General features: G+C 57.3%; 1 protein-coding gene across 1 annotated transcript in view; it reads left to right on the forward strand.

Annotated features, from left to right (window-relative positions):
- The window catches only part of DCTN1 (dynactin subunit 1), a 77,887-nt gene that overhangs the window by 56,946 nt on the left and 622 nt on the right, over positions 1-20,319 (forward strand). The window contains 22 exon segments of the mRNA XM_080373328.1: positions 1,878-2,082; positions 3,230-3,308; positions 4,633-4,792; positions 5,841-5,945; positions 6,588-6,779; positions 7,543-7,659; positions 8,854-9,006; positions 9,580-9,740; positions 10,720-10,888; positions 11,446-11,514; positions 12,055-12,117; positions 12,228-12,377; positions 12,875-13,036; positions 13,385-13,516; positions 13,790-13,918; positions 14,320-14,462; positions 15,040-15,206; positions 16,775-16,789; positions 17,412-17,545; positions 18,707-18,896; positions 19,725-19,801; positions 20,224-20,313. Of these exon segments, the coding sequence (XP_080229454.1) occupies positions 1,878-2,082; positions 3,230-3,308; positions 4,633-4,792; positions 5,841-5,945; positions 6,588-6,779; positions 7,543-7,659; positions 8,854-9,006; positions 9,580-9,740; positions 10,720-10,888; positions 11,446-11,514; positions 12,055-12,117; positions 12,228-12,377; positions 12,875-13,036; positions 13,385-13,516; positions 13,790-13,918; positions 14,320-14,462; positions 15,040-15,206; positions 16,775-16,789; positions 17,412-17,545; positions 18,707-18,896; positions 19,725-19,801; positions 20,224-20,313 (2,862 nt within the window).

The raw sequence follows: 20,319 nt of genomic DNA on the forward strand, positions 1-20,319 counted from the left end.
GCAGGATGGATGTCCAAGTGTGGCAGCAGCCATGTTTCTCCACTTTAATTAGCTGTTACAGGTCTGCCAGCGCTGTGGGAGGGCACTGCTCCAATCCCAAACCTGCTGATAAACTGATGATCCCACCTTCAAAAGCTTGATTAAAACTCCTGGAGATCTTGCAACTGACCTCAAAAACCAGTGGACTCCAGCAGCCTTAAGAATCTTCCTGTATACTGAGGTTTCCGATCCACTGGATGAGCCAGCCCCGTAGGAGGAGGCTCATTGGTGATGCTGCAGGATCTGTTCATCTCTCCTGATGCTGCCTGCGCAGGGCTAAGCTTTCCCACTGTCCCAATGCCTGAATCTCTTGAATGATTTTTAAAACTGCCACACCTATGTGGTGGAAGTTATTTTTTTGCCCTGCGCTTGTCCTTGACTCCCCAGTGTTTATGAACAGCAGCTTGTCTTTCCTCTGGCTTGCTTCTGCCTTATGTTAAAGCAGCACGCTTGGGAAGCGAGCAATCTGCTCCTGGATAGTACTCATGGCTTGAAGCACTTACATCCCAACGTGGTTTCATTTTAAATACAGCATTAATATAAGCTTGTGTTGTATGAGTTGATAATCAGCATCAAGTCTGTTTGGGAATTGGGCTGAAGCAAGCTGGAACATCTTAGGAGCTGCTTTTAAACAGTGATGATTATCCCATCCTCTGGAGCCTCATCTGAGCTGAGCATGACGGGGATCTGGGAAGGCTGAGAGGGATGCAAGGGGTTGTATCCATGCATGTAAATACCTGCTGGGGGAAGTAAAGAAGACAGAGCCAGACTCTTCTCCCTCGTGCCTACTGAGAGTACAAGAAGAAAGGGGCACAAACTGAAATAGCAAATTCAGTTTTAACATAAGAAAAACCTTTTTCCTGCAAAAGTCGTCCAACACCAGAGCAGGTTGCTCACAGACATTTGGAGTCTCCATCCCTGGGGATGTGTGAGGCGTGACCAGACCGGGTGTGGGGCAGCCAGCTCCGTGGCCCCTGCCTGAGCAGGGGTTGGAGTAGAGGCTCAGCAGGGCTCCTAGGCCACCTCAGCTGCTTCCCCCCTGCCCAGGGGACAGGGTGTAAATGGGTGCTGCCTTCCCTGTGTGCCTCCTGGCCTGCTCTGGAGTGGGTTCCTTTCTCCGGTAGCTTCCTGGGGGGGTCCTGACCCTGGCTGTTTAATGTAGGCTTCAGTTTGTTAAAACTCATCTCCCTTTAGCTAAACTAACACCTGCCCTGCAGGGCTGGCTGGTACGAGTCACTGCCAGCAAAAGCCACGGGGCTTTGCAGCTAATGGACCTTAGCCTTGCTTGTTAACAAGAACATTTCTCCGGTGGCAGCTCTGCTCTTGCCGAGCCCTGCCTTGGGGTGTCCTTTGAAATGCCTGCAGCAGGCTGGTGCTTTCCCTCTTCCCTTTCTCCCCAGGGATGGGTTACCTGCTCCTGGCAGCCGTGCCAGCGGCTGCCAGGCAGACAGCAGGACTCCAGGACCCAGGCAAAGGAGCTGTTGCTTCTCTCTACCCTGGTTTTTCAGGGTGGATTCTTGGTGTGTTTCCCCAGTGATTTATTTGGTTGTCTGCTCCAGTACAAGCCTGTTTTCTGTCTTCACATCTGCCTCTCCTCACCTGCAGAGTGTTTTTCTGCTGGGCTCTTCTGTGGGTGGGAGAAGGTGTGGAGCAGTGGAGAACTCTGGCAGCATTCGTCCCCTCTTGGCCCTGATAAGCTGCTGTTAATTGCACTTGATCCTCCTTTGGGACAGGCATGAGAGGCATAATTATCCAGGGCTCGTTGTTTGTGAGAGGGGTCTCTCCATCGCTGGCCTTGGGCTTCCAGGGTCTTCTCACCCATATGTGCTTGACCACAGGAAGCCAAAGATGCCCTGGAAGCCAAGGAGCGCTACATGGAGGAGATGGCAGACACCGCTGATGCCATTGAAATGGCCACCCTGGACAAGGAGATGGCAGAAGAGCGAGCAGAGTCTCTGCAGCAGGAGGTGGACTCCTTGAAAGAGAAGGTGGAATATCTCACGATGGACCTAGAGATCCTGAAGCACGAGATTGAAGAGAAAGGTGGGAAGGGGTCAGCTTTTGGGTGGTCTCAGCCTGGGTCTAACTGCACAAGGGAGCTCCTCAGTGGGGAGAACACTTGACAGCTTCGGAGCAGTGGTGCCTCCTCGCCGCTGGTTGCGGTGAGGCTGAGGCTTTGCCTCTGCGATCTCCCCCGGCAGCCTGTGGGGCTTTCTGCACTATCCCCTGCCCCCCAGCCCCACTTGGCTGGTGCAGGTACAACCGTCACACGTGGGCAGGCCAGCAGCAGCTCCGCTGCATCTTCGCTTGGGTCCCGGCCTCACTGGGAGGGCAGAGATGGAACTGCTGCATTTTTGCATCTAAGGACAAACACTCCTGTCCTAAGCTTAGAGGAGCTCAGGCTTAGTTTTAATGCTTGTCATTTTCCCTGGGGACAGTGGATCCCACCCCAGAGGTGTCTGACTGGGACAGACTTTATGTGGGAGTTTGTTACTTACTGATCCAACCTCCCAGCTTTGCACTGAGCACAGCTTCAAAACCAGTGCCTTACCCTTGCTTTTATTCCCCCAGGGCCTTTTAGCTCTTGGTATTCAAGGTGAGCTTTAAAAATTACACACAGCAGGAGATGAGCCAGCCATTAAACATTTGTAGTATTGGCATTCACCTGAAAACAAAGTCAAACCCGTAGAAGCAGCAGCTGATGAGGCAGGCAGGCTGAGGGATGTGACAGAAAGGTAAACATTCGAGGGACTAGGAAAATGTGGGAAAGGCAGGGAGTAGTCTGCGGGGGGATGTGGAAATTAGGAGCAATGTCTTTGATCTGAGTTTCCTTTCACTGAATTGAGAGGACTGGGAGGGCTGAGAGCTGAGGGCGCCCAGAGTATCCAGCAATACATAACTACCCGAGCCCAGCGTCTGCTCAGATGCAGTCTGCGGGTTGGTATGGTGGTTTTTCTTCTGCACTAACAGGCTTTGGTGGTGTCAGGGGAATCTCTCAGCCTACGAGTGCAGTGTTATGTGCCAGGCTTCGGTTTTGCTCAGCTGCAGGAGAGAGGTGGACGTTTCCCCTTGGTGTGGCGTAGCTGTTCTGTTACTGGTGTTTGTAATGTCACTTGGCGTTAAGAGAACTGAATCTGTTTAGCAGCTGCTATTTCTGCTCAAGCAGAATAATGCTTCCTTTCTACTGCAGGCTCAGATGGAGCAGCATCCAGTTACCAAGTCAAACAGCTGGAGGAGCAAAATGCGAGACTCAAGGAAGCTCTTGTAAGGTAGGAGACCACTTGTGCTCCCCAAAGGCTGGGATGCTGCTGATGGAATTCCTTCCTACAGCATCCCATGCTCTCCTTAGTCTTAACAGCAGCTTGTGTCAGAGCGCTGACCCAAGTACCTCTGCAGAGCAGCCAATGTAACACGTGCTGGCTGGTTTTGGATTGTTTTGGAGCTCTGGTGCTCATTTAAGATGCAGCAGAGAAGGGAGAATCTCTTGTCACCAGACACCAACGTAGATTAGGAGAAAATGAGCCACCTCAGAAACCTTGTGCATTTGTATTTCTCTGTCCAGCACAGCTGCAGGTTTATTCAGACAGCCTGTACAGTTCTCCACACGCCTCCTGCACAGGTCCTGCTTCAGGTTTCTTGAGCCTGTTCAGCACCATGACCTGGCTGTTGCCTTTCCCTGGGGAAGCCCGTCTGCCAGGGGCTTTGGGGCTCTTCTTTATGGAAGCTGCATGTGCTTGGTGTAGAGGTTCAGGTGGGGTCCCTCAGGTAGGCACACCACTGCTCGCTGTCCCGCTGCACTCCACTGGTGTGGCCACAGTTCAGTGCCTGCAGGGTGCTGGGTCGCCCTCGGTGCAGGGACCAGCCTGTGCCTACAGGCAGTTGTTCGTGTAGGCCAGGAGCAGGTAGAGGCGGTAGAAGCATCCCCTCCTGAAAGGAAACACAAGAAACTGCCTTGTAAGGACCTCCAGACCAGTGCATGTCTGGGTGGGCATGTCTGCAAGCACTCCCTGGGCAGAGCCACTTCGGGGCATTAGCAGAGCTGTTCACACGGGGGCCTTGGTATACGCATAAGCAAAGCTCTGTTCTCTGCACGTCGAGGCACCTGTCCTTGTCTGTGCTTTGTCTTTTTGCTGCTGCTGAGCCCCTCTTTTACACTGTGAAAGGCTGTGAATGCCTTTTTTTTTTTTTCTTTGCCCACTGGGTTCTTCCTTTCTGTCCTTTAGCCTGTCCCATTTACAGCAATTCTTTCCTGCTACTCTACGCTACTCTGTTGTCTATTTTTCTACATTCTCCTCTTCCATTCTCTCCATCCCCTATCGCTCTCATTCTTTCAAAGGAAGGTGCTGTCTCAGGCACTGATTCAGCCCCATCCCTTGCTGTTACTGAGTTGTTCTCTGGGGATGCTGCTCCTGTCCCCACCAGGGAGAGGCTCCAAAGATGTTCTGCTCGCGCTGCCAATGGGCAGCCAGTGCGTGCAGGGGGTCTTGACTGCTGGTGCTCACCAAGAGTAATGTCTGGGAAGGGAATGGCTTCTCTCGCTCTGGTACCTGGGTCTCTGCTGGGCTTGTTGTGAGTCTGGTTGCTTTGTCAAAGGATGCGGGACTTATCTGCATCGGAGAAGCAGGAACACGTGAAGCTTCAAAAGCAAATGGAGAAGAAAAACACAGAGCTGGAGTCCCTGCGTCAGCAGAGGGAGAAGCTTCAGGAGGAGGTGAAGCAGGCGGAGAAGACGGTTGATGAGCTAAAGGAGCAGGTGAGCCCGGTGGGGGAAGGGTAGGCAGGGAGGAGAGGTTTGAGGCCCTTTGGGGCATTGAGCAGCTGCCATCAGGCCAGCTTGGCGTCACCTACTGGCACAGAGCGCTTTCCATCAGTCACTCTTGGAGAGCCACGCTCGGTGATACCACTGCAGGGACTGATACTTCGTGGTCCTTGTGCAAAAGCAAACCCCGTTCCAGCAGTGGAACTGTGCTAGGCTCTGTTTGGCCGTAGGGTGGCTCTGGAACACAGGACACGGGTGATAACGTCGTGCTTGCCAGGGCTGATCTGTGTCCGCTGCTTGCTCCGTGCTGAGCCATCATATCTTCCTGCCTGGGTGATCCTCATGAGGCTTGTTCCTGGCCAGGCTGAGACGTTGGTGCAGGTGTGGGGCAGCCCTTAGGAAGCCCCCAGGAAGGGTCTGCCTTCACTGCAGAGCAGCCTGTGCAATTCCCCTGAACTGCTGTTCCGGGGGGGAACTGGCCTCGCATGCTCTGAGCATAAATTAGCCTGCGTTACGTAGAAGGTGGGCTGTTAATAGAGGTGATGCTTCTTAATGCAGAGAGACTGAAATGCCCATTCCTCCTTTAATACTGTAGGTGTGTAATGACTCGCCTAGGTGCCCAGGGGGGACAGAGCTTGGAAAGCACTGTCAGAAGTCTGCAAAGACTTGCCCTGAAGGTCAGCATCATTTGCACTGACCTGAAACTGTTCAGCCTTGTGCCCTCATGCTGCAGCTAAAGAGCCCGTAGCATCTCTAAGAGCCAAAGCCAAGCCTCTCTTTTCACATGCCTTTCCTTCTGGGGCTGTGGCTGTTCTGGTTTGAGTTGTTGGCTCTCCTGAGGGACACTGTTCTGCACTATCAGGAGGGAGCTTATGCACTGTCTGGCAAACCCTCGACCTAGGATGGAGACACAGAATTTATCAGCCGTGTCCCACAGCTTGGCAGAGTGATCCCACAGTGATATAAAAGGATTTTTATGCTGCTTGCTGCGATGTGTTGAGCTCCAGGTTGGAGTGTGGTGTGATGTGATGTGTGCTTGCAGGTGGATGCTGCTTTGGGTGCTGAAGAGATGGTGGAGACTCTGACGGAGAGAAACTTGGACCTGGAGGAGAAGGTCCGGGAGCTGCGTGAGACTGTTGGGGACCTGGTAAGACGATTCCTCTGGAGTAAGGGCTGGTACTGGAGGGCTTGCTTGGCTTCCTTCGTGCCTGGTGTGTGGCTGGGCTGGTGGGAGGGTGTCGTGGTTTAACACTGGCCAGCAACTGAGCTCCACACAGCTGCTTGCTCACTCCCCCCGGTGGGATAGGGGAGAGAATCGGAAGGGTAAAAGTGAGAAAACTCGTGGGCTGAGATAAAGGTGGTTTAATAGATAAAGCAAAAGCCACACGTGAGCAAAGGAAAAGAAGGAATCCATTCCCCACTCTCCATGGGCAGGCAGGTGCTCAGCCATCCCCAGGACAGCAGGGCTCCATCATGCGTAACGGGGACTTGGGAAGACAAACACCGTGACTGAGTGTCCCCCCTTCCTCCCTCTTCCCTCACAGCTGCCTGCCTGGCAGTGAGGCTGCCCAAGGCACTGGGAGCAGCCTGGCAGCGGTGCCAGGGGGAGCTGGGGAACCTCTCCGCAGGCGTTGTGCTCGGTGCCGCTTCCAAGCGGTGCACCCTTCTGCTCTGCAGAGCAAGCCCCTTGCATCCCAGGGTGCTCCTCTGCCCTGCTCCAAAAATGTCCAACTGCCCTCGCTTGCTAAGCTGTGTTGTAACCAAGTCCGTGCTGCCTCCTCCTTGCCAGGAAGCCATGAACGAGATGAATGACGAGCTGCAGGAAAATGCCCGGGAGACGGAGCTGGAGCTACGGGAGCAGCTGGATATGGCAACGGCACGGGTCCGCGAGGCAGAGAAGCGTGTGGAGGCTGCGCAGGAGACTGTGGCCGACTACCAGCAGACCATCAAAAAATACAGAGAGCTGACAGCACACCTTCAGGTGCGGCCCCTCGATGCCCTCCACGTGGCAGTGGGGTAGTGCCCACCGGAGCCGTGCTGCTCTGGGAGCCCACTGTGGCAACGAGGAGACCAAGCATGTGTAGGCAAGAGCATTCCCAGAGGTGATCCCTGGGTGTGGGGACAGCTGCCTCCAGCTCTCCTGGGAGAGGGGCATGGCAGAACACAGATGGCTGATGCCCAAGAGCGGGTTCCTCACTGACCCTTCCAGGGCACCTCCAGCAGTGCCAGACTACGTGTGCTTCTCTGACCTCTGACAGCCCTGCCTGTCCCTCTGCCTGTGTCCAGACAGGGCTCGCTGGTAGAGCCCCTGCTGAAGTCAGCGCTGTAAATACTGGGGAACACGTGGCTGTTTCAGCCTTGTACTGCGCTGTGCTGCTTGTGCTCCAGGCTTGGGAACCGAGTCCTGGAAAAAACAGAATAGTGTGGGGTTGTTCCAGTGCTGGGCTTGGTTCTCCTGGGCTTTCCTGGCAGTGAAAGGGGATGGGTAATGAGTCTGTGTGGATTTCTTGGCTTTAACACAGCCTGCTGTCAGCCGAGTGTTTGGAAAGCTCTTGCATTCCCCTTCCTTATTTTCATCCATCATTGTGCATGTTGCACAATGAGCCCCCGGTCCTCCACCCTGCCCTCCCGGAGGAAGAGGCATTGGGAGGTTACGTGTGGGTGTGCTGCAGAGGGTGTGGGATTACAGATCTCCTCTGTGCTGCTTTTCTGTGTGTCTCATCACAGCTTCTTTCTGTGCTCAGGATGTGAACCGGGAACTCATGAGTCAGCAAGAAGCATCTGCTGAGAAACAGCAGCAGCCTCCTCCTGAGATGTTTGACTTCAAGATTAAATTTGCGGAGACAAAAGCCCACGCTAAGGTAGGGCCAGCAAGAGAGCTGTGCACCGGGCGTGTGAACTGAGCAGAGTGCATTCATTCCCGTGTGCAAGGCTCCTGGAACAGCAATGCCGAGACACGGCGCCGGCACGGTTGGGGCTGGCTGTGGGCCACAGCTCTCAGAGTTGGCCTGCAGCTCTCGTGCCAGCCATGGAAGCAGGCAGAGGCAACTGTCAGGAGCTGGGAGGAAGATGGGGCATGGAATGGAAGGGAGGAAGCTACCAGTGTGTGACGCACTGACTGTCACTAGCGTGCACGTGGATGTGTGCAGGGAAGGCTTGATCAAGCAGAGCAGTTTAATCAGGAGGAAAAACAACTCTGCCTTTGCTCCTGTGTGGTTTCTGTGCCAGGGGGTTGGCATGGGCTGTGCAGAGACTCCCCTGCTCCGCTCCTGGCCAAGCTGCAGCCAAAAGGCCCTGAGGTTCTTTCGTTGCTGCTGCTGCCTGTCAGTGGAACCAGGCTCTTGCTGTACCCAGGGTTAGACCAGAGCTCCAGACCAGTCCCTGGGCACCTCCACAGAGCACCAGTTGGTAAAAGAGTCATAGAATCACAGAATCACAGCATGGTTTGGGTTGGAAGGGACCTTAAAGCCCACCCAGTCCCACCCCCCTGCCACGGGCAGGGACACCTCCCACCAGACCAGGCTGCTCCCAGCCCGGTCCAGCCTGGCCTGGGACACTGCCAGGGATGGGGCATCCACAGCTGCTCTGGGCAGCCTGTGCCAGCGCCTCGCCACCCTCACAGGGAAGAATTTCTTCCTAATATCTGATCTGAATCTCCCCTCTTTCAGTGCAAAGCCATTCCCCCTTGTCCCATCGCTACACGCCCTTGTGAAAAGCCCCTCTCCAGCTTTCTTGCAGCGCCTTCAGGCACTGGGAGGTGCTCTAAGGTCTCGCCGAAGCTTTCTTCTCTCCAGGCTGAACCACCCCAACTCTCCCAGCCTGTCACCCGGCGCCTCTGGGCGCTCCAGCCTCTGACCATCTTTGTGGCCTCCTCTGGACCTGTTCCAACAGGTCCATGTAATAAGAAATGTTTCCTGTGCCAGCTGGGGAGTGAGGCGTTAGCTGTGTTCCAGGCGGGAAGAGGTTTTGACTTTTTAAGATACCACGTGGGCTGGGATGCACTGGGCTGGGGAGGGAAGCGAGCAGGGGCCACATTGACCATGTGTCTCCTGCAGGCCATCGAGATGGAGCTGCGCCAGATGGAGGTGCAGCAGGCCAACCGGCACGTCTCCCTCCTCACCTCCTTCATGCCCGACAGCTTCCTGCGCCACGGAGGGGACCACGACTGCATCCTGGTGCTGCTGCTTATTCCTCGGCTCATCTGCAAGGTGGGTGGGTGCCCCGGCTCCCGCCTGCCGGGGGGCATTAGGCCTTGTCAAGAGCTTGTGTTAATTCTTACCTTGAAGCTCTGAGCTGGGGCTGTCTCCTGAGCTGGGCTGATGGGGCTTGGGCTGTCATCCTCAAACCCGCTGTGCTGTGTGGGCTAGCCAGGAGTTGGTGGCTGCACCTCGGCTCTGTAGGAAATACATGGTTTCATTCTGTCCCAGTTGAATTTGGGATTTCGAATGTTTACTTGTTTGAGTACTTTCAAAATTGTTTGGGAGAAGGGAGGAGGAGGAAGCAGGAGTCCCTGGTGGTGGGTCAGTGGCTGGAGGGCTCAGCGGGGGGTCAGGCCTGGCAGTTGGGACAGGGCAGGCGCCTGAGCCTCGGTGTCTGGCAGCACTGCCTGGGTGTCTGGTGCTCGGCTGTCCCACTGATTCCCCTTCCGCGCTGCAGAAATCTTTCCCAGGCAAGTTTGCTTTTTTTGGGGTGTGTGTGGAGGCGTTTGGCTGGTCCGTGGCCCAGTGGCACAGACCAGAGCAAGCACAGGAAGACTGAAGGTGTGCCCTCTTCCCCCACAGGCTGAGCTGATCAGCAAACAGGCCCAGGAGAAGTTTGATCTAAACGAAAACTGTGCGGAGCGCACCGGCCTCCGGGGTGCCGCGGGAGAGCAGCTGAGCTTTGCTGCCGGGCTGGTCTATTCCCTGAGCCTGCTGCAGGCTACGCTGCACAAATACGAACAGTGAGTGCCCAGCCCTTCTCCTCGCCCTTGCTTCCCACCCACTGTGCCGCCTGGAAGCACAGAGGACCTCTGCAGCCTCGCAGCAAGGCCTGGTCCCTCTGGAGTTAAAGACGTTTTGGCAGCTGGGCTAGAAAAAAAGGCTGAGGGATCCCATTTATTGCCTTGTGGTAGGGGTATTCACCTCTCTTGTAACTCTCTCTCTGCTTTCCTCCTAAGAATTGACACGTGAAGGGATCCAGTTCTCTAGCACATGTTGCTTATTCTTCAGCTGTGACCGTGTTTTGAGGCCAGAAGTAGCCTTGGTGCATTGATTTTTCCATCTGTCCCGCCAGGAGATGCATCACAGTCACTTGCTGAGCTTGACTGTATTTGGGGTTGCCTCTGGGCTTCAGTCCCCAGGAGCAGGCTCTCCTCTGCAGCCTTGTGCCCTCCCCATGAGTGCCCAGGGCTGAGTCCAGTGCAGAAGGTTTCGGGGTCCGTCAGCCTGAACCCCTTGGTCAGTGTGAGCCCGCTGCTGGGCAGGCTGACAGCACCGAGGAGCCGGGGCTTGTCTCCCACACCGGGGATCCCTTCGGACACCGAACGGCTGTGGCTGGGGAGGGTACTCGTCTTGAGGCTTGCTGGGCTTTGCTCCCAGGGAAGTGGCTCAGTCTGAACCACATCCCTTTGCTCCCGCACCGACATGGCTGAAGAACTCGTAAAGTCTCCTCCTGCCTCCAGCACTGCTTTCTGGCTTAGAGCCTGGAGTGCTTTTCTGTTCTGGGGCTCCCTTTCCTGTAGCTCCCAGGCAGCCTTGTTTTCTACAGATATTTTGTCCTTCCTTAACTTCTCTAGCTGCGGTGCTCCTGGGGGTCCAGCTGGTGCTCCTGGGGGTTCTGGTGGTCCAAGATTGGCACCCAGAAGCAAAGCCCTCTGTTGATGCTGTCTGGAGTGTGTGCCTGTCCCAGCCAAGCCGACAGTGTCTGTGTTCCCTAACCAGGGCCCTGAACAAATGCAGTGTGGAGGTGTATAAGAAGGTGGGGATGCTGTACCCCGAGATGAGCGTCCATGAGCGCTCGCTGGACTTCCTGATTGAGCTGCTGCACAAAGACCAGCTGGACGAGACTGTCAACGTGGAGCCGCTGACCAAAGCCATCAAGTACTACCAGGTGGGTCTGCAGAGCCAAGAGCGATGGGCTCTTGGCCAGGCTAGGCATGTTTCTGACCAGCAGGGTGGGGAACTGGTGCAGCCCCACCAGTGTGTGCCATGGCTGGGTGCCCTTGGGTACTTCGTTCACGTTGATAAGCTGTGAATAAGCTTGTTGGTAGCACTTCCCTTTGCATGTTTTTCACCTCTAGAGCCTGTGACTGTGTTGCCTGGGGGCTGTGTTCTCTGCTCTCCATTCCTGGGAGGAGGCAAGCAGAAAGGATGCAGTCCTCCCATCCTGTGTTTCTGTTAAGAATATTCCTTCACAGTTTCTGTAGCTGCATGCTGCAGACCAGGGTTGTTGACCTTTTGCATTAAGGGCCACCAGCTCTTGCAGAGGGCAGAGCGTTCGGTTCTGGTGGGGGTCGCTGCAAGAGTTTTCACTTCCAGTTAAAAATTAGGCTAAACCCTCAACGTTTGGTATTTTTGTGTTACGCGTTGCCTCATTTGGTTTGTTTGCTTGCATGTGCAGAAGCATTTGAGGGGTGCTGATCTCTGCCACTCTCTGTCTCCACCTAGCACCTGTACAGCATCCACCTGGCTGACCAGGCTGAGGACTGCACGATGCAGCTGGCTGACCATGTCAAGGTGAAGCGGGGAAAAAAAACCTGACTCTTTCCTTCCTGTATGTTTTTTGTCTTTGCCCTCTCTGCGTGAGTCAGAGTGCCTCTTCTCCCCCTCGCCCCACTGCAGTCACTTCTCCCCCTCGCCCCACTGCAGTCACTTCTCCCCAGCTCCTGCTGCCAGTGGTGGCACAGAGGTGATGAGGGCTCCCAGATCAGGGAAGGGGGAATAAGATGTGGGGCCATTTGCCCTGCAGACATCTGGGCAGAAAGTCAAGAGCAGCAGGGAGAGTATGGAGAAACTCCTGTCTAAGAGGGAGTGTTGTACTGCCCCGAGCTTCTAGGGGAAGCACTGATGTCCTGTGCTCCATGGAGTAAGCCAAAAATCAGCTGAATGCCTCAGCCTGTTTTCCTGCTCCTGTAAATCCTGGAGTCATGGCAGGGTGGTGTACAGAGAGTCCATCCTGAAATGCCTGAGACCAAAGCCCTGGTTTACCCTGGAGCAGCTCCCTTGCCTGGTCTGTGCTTTGCCCCAAGCTGACGGTACCTGGTTTGTGCTCCGCAGTTCACCCAGAGTGCCTTGGACTGCATGGGGGTGGAGGTGTGCCGGCTGCGATCCTTCCTCCAGGTAGGACATGCCCAGGCTGGCTCCGCGGGGCTCTAGCGAGGGTTGTGCTGGGTTCCGTTCACCGATGCTCCCTCTGTCAGTTATACTGAGGTCCTTTCTCTGCACCCCAGGCTGGGCAGGAGGCATCCGACCTTGCCATCCTCCTCAAGGACCTGGAGACCTCGTGCAGTGACATTCGCCAGTTTTGCAAAAAGATCAGGCGCCGCATGCCTGGGACGGATGCTCCAGGTATCCCTGCGGCACTGGGCTTCGGGCAGCAGGTGAGCTGGCTGGCGGAGCGGGGCACCCTGGCGCTGCCCAGCATGGGGCCATCTTAGCCACACATTGGGAGCTGTGGGCTGTACTGGGCATGCATCAAATGCTGATGGATCACTGCTGTCCTTGCTGGCTCCAGGGAGGGAGGGTGCTGGTGTCTGTGCCCTGCTTGCGCTGAGCAGCAACCCACTGCTCAGGCAGAGGAAAATGGTGTGAGCGGAGGTGGGATGTAATGTCTCTGGGTGTTGTGCTTCTAGTTGGGATGGAGACATGGGCTTCGTAACCTACTTTTCTCCAGTCTTCAGTTTCTTTTTATCTTTTCTGGTGTTTCCCATCTTCCTAGTGATGCTTCAGCAGCAAGTTACAGTCCTAGCAGCCGTTGAGACTAGGCTGAGGCCAGTGTTGTGCAGCCAGGAGCTTCCCCAGCGCCAGGGGAGCGAGCTGGAATGCAGCCTGTTCGTCTGTGCCTTTCTCAACCATCCTGCTTCTGCCCCACTTCCAGGTGTCGGACACGCTGCTGGACTGCCGCAAGCACCTAACATGGGTGGTGGCTGTGCTGCAGGAGGTGGCCGCTGCTGGCGCGCAGATGATTGCTCCTCTGGCAGAGAACGAGGGGCTGCAGGCGGTGAAGCTGGAGGATTTGGCCTTCAAAGCAAGCGAGCAGGTGGGAAATCCCTTTCCGGACTGCTCCCCCTTCCCTGCTGCAGCACGGCGTGGCCGGGACCCATCTCACTCCAGTGTTACGGACCTGCCCTTGAGCAGCTCTGGATGGGAGAGCCTTGTGGAGGCTGGGAATGAACTCCTGGGAATATGGCCAAATGCCAAAATGCCAAAGACTTTGTGGTCCCCTGCTCTGTGCTGTCATTCCCCCTGGCTGGCTTTGCTCCGCAGCCACGCAAAGGGACTGCAGCCTCAAGGCCTGTGGCATGTTGTGGGGAGTCAGGAGGGGGCTGTAGTGGGGGCTGTCAGCCCAGCCCGCAGCTACCTGCCACTTTCTTCCCATGCTTTGCAGATTTATGGCATGCAGGGCATCAACCCCTATGAGTGTCTGCGTCAGTCTTGCAGCATCCTCATTGCAACTATGAACAAGATGGCCACAGCGATGCAGGAGGGAGAATACGACGCGGATAGGCCACAGTCCAAGGTGGGCTTCAGCTGGGGCAGGGGCCTCGGGCACAGCGGGAGGATCCGAGCTGCTCTGTAATCTCCCACGGTCCTGCTGTGCCCTCCCCTGGCAGGAGACTGGCTTCTGGGTGCGATGTGGGGCAGAGAGCTGTGGAGGTGCAGCAGCTGCCTGCAGGATTTGGGGAGGCTGGGAACGGTCAGTCCCCTTCTTGCCGCATGGACCCATCTGCAGTTACTGGAATTCTGCATAAAATACTGATTTTGTATCTTGTTCCTCTGGTCTCCGTTGCAGCCCACCCCACCTGCTGACCTACGGGCAGCAGCTCTTCGGGCAGAGATCACTGATGCTGAAGGTCTGGGGCTTAAGCTGGAGGACAGGGAGACAGTCATCAAAGAACTGAAAAAGTCCCTCAAGATCAAGGTAAGCAGTTCTTTGGTTGATCTCTGCCTTCCTGGCTGGTCAGTGAAAAGATGTTTGCTGCTGTAGTGGTCGTATTCGTGCTCCAGGTGATTTGTTGCATGTGGAGCCAATGGTCCCGAGTCCCAGGCAGATCTTCTCCTGGAAATACCCTTCCAGCTGCCAGGGAGGTGCTGCCTGCCTGGTACCTCCCTGCCAGGGACTGGCCTGGCCTTTCCCCCATGCCATTCTGCGCCGGCGAGTAGTGGTGCTGGGTGCCTGTGCCTGGGTGCCAAGCGTAGGCACGGTGTGGGTAGGAGCTGTGATTTCTGTGCGGGCTCCCACCAGGCACTGCAAGGAGCTTCTCCTCGTGCCCGCTGTCCCCAGGCCCTGGAGCTCTCTGAATTTCTTTCCTGCTGCTCCAGGGCGAGGAGCTCAGTGAAGCAAACGTGCGGCTTAGCCTCCTGGAGAAGAAGCTGGACAGTGCATCCAAGGATGCAGATGACCGTGTGGAAAAGATACAGACAAAGCTGGATGAGACCCAGACGCTGCTCAAAAAGAAAGAGAAGTAAGTGTGAGAGGGGGCTGCTGTAGGAGGGTCTCTGGTGAGGAGTGGACAGCTGGTGGGCCTTTGGGCTGACTGGGAGGACTTGTGGGTTAGTGGAGGATCCACAGGGGAACCAGCATATTTTAATGGTGCGTGGCAGAGCTCAGGCTGGCAGAGGGTCCTGGGAAAGGTCCTGTTCAAATGCTCTTGTGGAAAGGGCTGTTGTCCCGGCATGTTCTTACCACCATTGCTGTGCTCCACATGCCTCTTGCCACAAGTGTGCTGGCAGAGCGACTGGTGGAGGAGCAGGGAGGTGCAGCCTGCAGGGCGGAGGGAGGACTGCCTGGCGGTGTGAAAGCTGGGCAAAACAGCTGAGGAGACGCTGGGTTCGCTGGGTTCGTATGGATAAACACTTCCTTTGTGTGCTGTGCTGCGGTCCGCAGTGGAGGCTGGTGGCGCTCCAGCTTCTGGGTCAGCAGGTTTGGGCTTGAAGCAGGATGCGTGGCAAAGCCAGGAGCTCTTGGGTCCTGGACTGCTTGCCTCTTTCCTTTGGAGGAGCGTCTCCGGGTACACCTGTGACTCTGTGTGCTCTTCCCAGGGAGTTTGAGGAGACCATGGATGCTCTTCAGGCAGATATCGATCAGCTGGAATCAGAGAAAGTGGAGCTGAAGCAGCGCTTGAACAACCAGTCAAAGCGAACCATTGAGGGCCTGCGCGGCGCCCCTGCCTCCGGAGTGGCCTCCATCGTGTCTGGCATTGCCGGAGGTGTGTAACCAGCGTCCCCAGAGCGCTCAAACACTTCTGCAGCTGGTGTGGGGCATGTGCAGGCTGGAAAGGGAGCCTGGGATGTCCTCCCGACATGGAGCCCAGGAGCTGTCGGCAGGGATACCCTGCGGTGCCTGCCTGGGAGCTCAGGCTGCCGGCAGGAGCTTGGGAACATGCTCTGACAGCCAGCCGTGCTGCCTGCCAGCCCTCCCACGGCGAGCCAGAGCCCTCCTGCACTGGCAGCGGAGAGGGCAGGGGGCATGCAGGCTGTAATGATTTTGGGGGTGTGGGGAGCGCCGGCAGCTCCCCAGTGCTGTCTAGCAGTTCCCTGCGTAGGTGGGCAGGGCAGCGGTGGCACCCCTGTGGAGCTAGCCTGGGTGTCCCTGCGGCTGGCCGGGGCTGGGGGGCCCTTGGTGGCGGGGCACCCCGCTCTGGCTGCTGTAGCACCCAGTCTGTGGGCCCGTCCTGCCACTGGGATGCTCCCATGGCCCTGATACTCCCATGGCGACACAGTGGTGTGCGCCTGCCGGCTGGCATGTCCTTGCTGCAGGCAGTACACACCTGTGCTGCTGCTCCTCTCCAAGGCAGGGCAGGCAGGTTCCTGAGGCTGCAGGTCCTCGCACCGGCTAGCCGGGGTGTTAGCGCTTTCCTTGTCACTCTGGAGGAAAAGTCCTGCAAAAACTGCTGGTGTCAGAAGCAGGTCTTCCACATCTTTGTCAGGAGCTCTGGCTGTAGGATAGCCACAGAACTGAGAGCTCAGGTGTCCTTCAGGACCGTGACCAGCGTGGCTGTGGAGTAGCCTGGCCCTCTGGCCCCAGCGTGGCAGGGATCCAGTGGGTGCCTGATCCTTTTCACCTGATTTGGGTCAGGTGTACCTGGATACAGCCTGGCTGCTGGTATCCAGCAGCTTCTGGCTCTATTGGAGCTGCGGCCTCTCCCTGAGTCACTGTGGCCACATGCTCTGGCTACTGGGGACACTGGCAGTGTGTTCTCACTCCCAAACAGCATATGCAGCGCCGTGAGCATGGTGCCGGCACCAGCCTGCTCACCAGCTCTGGATTTCAGAGAAGGGAGCTAGGGGCACAGGGAGTGCGTCCCGGGGGCACCCCAGCTCTCAGGGGTGCAGTGCACAGCGGGTGCAGTGGGGCAGCCTGCGGGCGCTGCTCCTCTGCCCCTGCGCAGGGGGGCTCAGGCAGAGCAGCTTGGAGCAGGTCAGCGTGGGCCACCAGGCCTTGGGGCGCGCAGCAGGGTGGGGCTGTCATGGGCCAGCTCTGCAGGAGCCGCACCATGGGTGCCTGCCTGTCCTGCTCGGGTCACGCATGGCCGCGCTTACAGCCAGGGCTCACTGGCTCCTGGCCAGATCCAGCAGCAGCAGCACACGGAGCCCCACTGCCCCAGCAGGGCCACTGGGATGGTCACTGCTCCCAGGATCAGGGGAATGGGGGTTGGCACAGGACACAGCCATGGCTGACCAGAGCTTCTCTGGCCATGGCTCCTCTCAGACTCAATCCTCGGCTTTAATTCTGCTTCTTCTTGTCTTTCCTCTGGCTCCTCTCCTTGTACTGCAGAGGAACAGCAGAGAGGTACGGTACTGCACCCCAGCATGCCAGTGCTCCCCACCACCTCCAGCCCCCAGAAGTGCATGCCAGGGGAGGACTAGCGTCCCAAGGCACCCAAGCATGGCCCTGGGACAAGGCTTGGTTTGGGAGCAGGAGGAAGGATGCAGGTCCTGCTCAAGGGCAGCACTTGGCTCAAAGGCCAAGCAGCCTGTGGCACAGGGGAGCTCGAAGCTGGTGTGCACCTGGACAGCACCAGGAGCCCAGGAAGGGAGTGATGAGCATGAAACCCCTACAGGTGCAGGGTGGTGCGACTCCCACAGCAGAAAGGTGGGTCCCCACAGTGCCCAGAGCCTGGCACAGCCCCACATCTTTGGGAAGTGGGCACTGGGAGTGCCAGGCTGCTGAGGAGACATGTGGGGGTGAGGTGCTGCCCCAGCCTGCTAGCATCTTGGCCTTCTCCATGGGAGGTGCCGCATGTCGGTGACGGCTCCATCAGTGTGTGGGCACACATGGGCAGGCCCTGCTTCCCCCTGTGCTGCAGGCACTCGTCCCTTTGCTGAGTCTGTCTGCATGTCCAGCACTGCTCTAGCAGTCCTGCTCCACACTCACATGTGACATTGCTGATGCTGTTCGTGCCTGTCCGCAGGTGTAGGTGCCGGCCAGGTGACAGGAGGTGGCTCAGGACCTGTCCAGGTGAAGGACTCACCTCTTCTTCTCCAGCAAATTGATGCCCTGCAGCTTTCCATCAAGCACCTCAAGAATGAGAACAACCAGCTCAAGGTGAGGTGCAGGGAGGTGTCTCACCCTGTGGCGGGTCCCCGGGCGCACTGATGTGCTCCCTCCAGTGCGGCAGAGCAGCTCTGCCCTCTGCACTGTGGGTTTCCTCCAGAAAAGAAACGGGAATGGTGAGAGGCATGTTGGACTCTGCTGTACAAAGTGGGGCTCTGCAAAGAGTCCGGCCAGGGCACAGCTGCACTGTTCCCGTTTCTGCAGCCAGAAGCTCAGGCTGCACCCTAGGAGCATGGCAGCCTGGGGAGGGGCTGTCCCGCGGTGTTGCGGCACTGCTCGGGGGCGTTCATCTCCCTGCATCAGCAGGCTCTGGGCTGGGGGCTTGCCACAGGTTGGTGCCTGCCTTCGGCTGGTGGTCTTGGGCAAAGTTGTGTCCCAGGAGGCCAGGGAGGGTGGTCTGCCTGGGATGTAGTGTACCTGGGATAAGCTGGAGGAAGGGTGCTTAGTCCACCACATCTGGCAATGCTCAGGAGCCACAGCTGTGCTGCGGGGCTCGCCGTGAGCTCTCCACTAGTGACGTGCTTTGAGTCCTTTGGGGAAGGGGCCGAGCGCAGGGTCAGCGGCTGGGAGCTGGAGTGGCTGGCAGTGCCAGTGCTGTAACTGCCGAGCCTTGATCCCGCCTTCAGACCAGGGACTCCAGATGCTGGCTGATGCAGGCTGATTAAGGCATTTATTGATTAACGCACTATGAGGGAATTGGCAAAGCAGCAAATAATCTAATTAACCGAACAACATTCCACTAATATTAATTCACAGACATGTAATTATGCAGACTTATGCACAACTGTGAAGCCATTAATGATAGCTCTTACATCTAATGAGTCACACATATGGCTGCTGCTGAGTAACAGTTCTCTAAGTGCTGAGGTGCCAACCAGTTTCCCCATCCCCAAGCCTCACGTGTGCCCAGCTGGTTGTCCTAGGGCTTTCCTCCAGTGTCCTGCTGCATTTGGGGCATCACTGTTGCCCGTGGGTGCTCCCACCCTTGGAAGATCCAACCTCTGGTGGTTTTGGCTATAGTTTTGTGCCTTTTTTTTTTTTCCTCCCCTCGTTTGGGCTCTTCATTTTGCTGCCTTTACACCACATTTTCCATGCTCCTTTCCTCCCAAACAAATGCCCTGCCCCTAACAACCTTCTCCCCATTGGTCCCAGGGAGCCCAGATGAAGATGGAGCTGGCCAGCCTGACGCCTCTGCAGGTACCCAAGATGTCCCTCCCCAAGAACAAGCAGGGAGAAGGTCTGGCCACGCACACGCTGTATCGCAAGACCAGCCAGCTCCTGGAAACCCTCTATCAGATGAGCGCCAACGCCAAGGTTGTAGACATGAAGCAGACCAAGTCAAGTAGGTCCTACACAAACCTTCCTTGACTGAAGCACCTGGGGAGCGGGGGGTGGGGTGGGGTGGGCACAGGCAGCTGCAAGTCAGAGGGAGCTTGGCCCACAGTCTGTGAGCAAGCTTTGCATCTTCTCTCTGCCCTGGGGAGGGACTGGCACACACTTCCCGTCCGGCCAGCATCCAGAGCAGGGTTTGCTGCGGGGCAGAGCTCCTGCCTACCCGCTGAGGGCTGCCTGCGAGGGATCTGCTCTGGTGGCAGTCATCCCACGTTGCTCGCATTGACCAGGCTTCCCTGTGCAGCAGGGAATGGCCTTGTGCCTGCAGGACATGGCTGTTCCCGTCCCCCTGGCTGCAGGCATCCATGTGTCTGTGGACAGTGTGGCACTGGTTCAGAGCACAGGGGCTGAAGCTGCTCCCTGGAGTCAGCATGGCTCAGCCTCTTCCCTGCAGCGCTGCTGGGTGAGCTGGGAGCCCCTCACTCCCCAAAACCTCCCACCATAACAAAGAACCTGAGGTGGGCGAGTGCTCTGCACACACTGTGCGCCCTGCAGCTGTGGCTGGCTGGCCCTCGAGCCCCGAGGGGGACACATTCCCTCTCCTCCCTCCTCTAAACCTCCCTCCCCTGTGTCGGCATTCGGATGAGCCGGTGCTGCTGTATGCCCAGCAGCAGGCTGTCAGGGCTGAGCGAGGTGGCCCCGCTGCTCCACAGTGGAGGTGTTCGGGGCAGAGAGCGCTGGATGGGTGCTGGTGCTGCCATTACACCCGCGTAGCCCTGCCCGTGTCTCGCCAGCCCGCAGGGCGCCTGCCTCTCTCATCTCCTGCCATTTTCTGCAGCAAGGAGCTCATCAGCGCGGCTGCTGGAGCAGACGGCCCGCCTGTGGTCCCTCAAAAACAGCATCGACACCCTGAGGGTAAGGCAAGCCCCCCCACGCCAGCTGCAGGCTGCCTTCTGGCTGCTGCTGGGGCGGGAGGGTGGGTGTCCTGGTGGCCCCCCAGGCCCAGCCCTCCTGTCCCCCTGCGTCGTGGGGGGAACAAACTGGTACGTCTCAATGTGAGCATCATCACTGGTGTCCTATGGCACTTCCAGCTGTGACAGCGGGGCTGAGGTGCTGCCCCTTTCCCAAATGAAGTTGGGTTTGAGTCCCGGGGCTGTGGGGCGGTGAGGGGCTCGGCGAGGCGGCAAGGGGTTCAGCATGGTAGTGAGGGGCTCAGTGGAGCAGCAAGGGACTTGGTGAGGAGGTGAGGGGCTCGGTGGGGTGGAGGGCCTGCGTTTGCCACAGCAGTAGCAACCACGCGGTTTGGGGGTGACCGTGCCATGCTCTTCCTGCCGCAGGATGACACGATGCGGGAGATGGTCCAGCAGCAGCTGGGCGCCAGCGTATCCACCAACTTCGGCATCTTCCCCTCCTCCTCCTTCCTGAAGGTGAGA

The sequence above is a fragment of the Falco punctatus genome (assembly GCF_963210335.1).
Source record: "Falco punctatus genome assembly, chromosome: 1".
Classification (NCBI taxonomy): Eukaryota; Metazoa; Chordata; class Aves; order Falconiformes; family Falconidae; genus Falco; species Falco punctatus.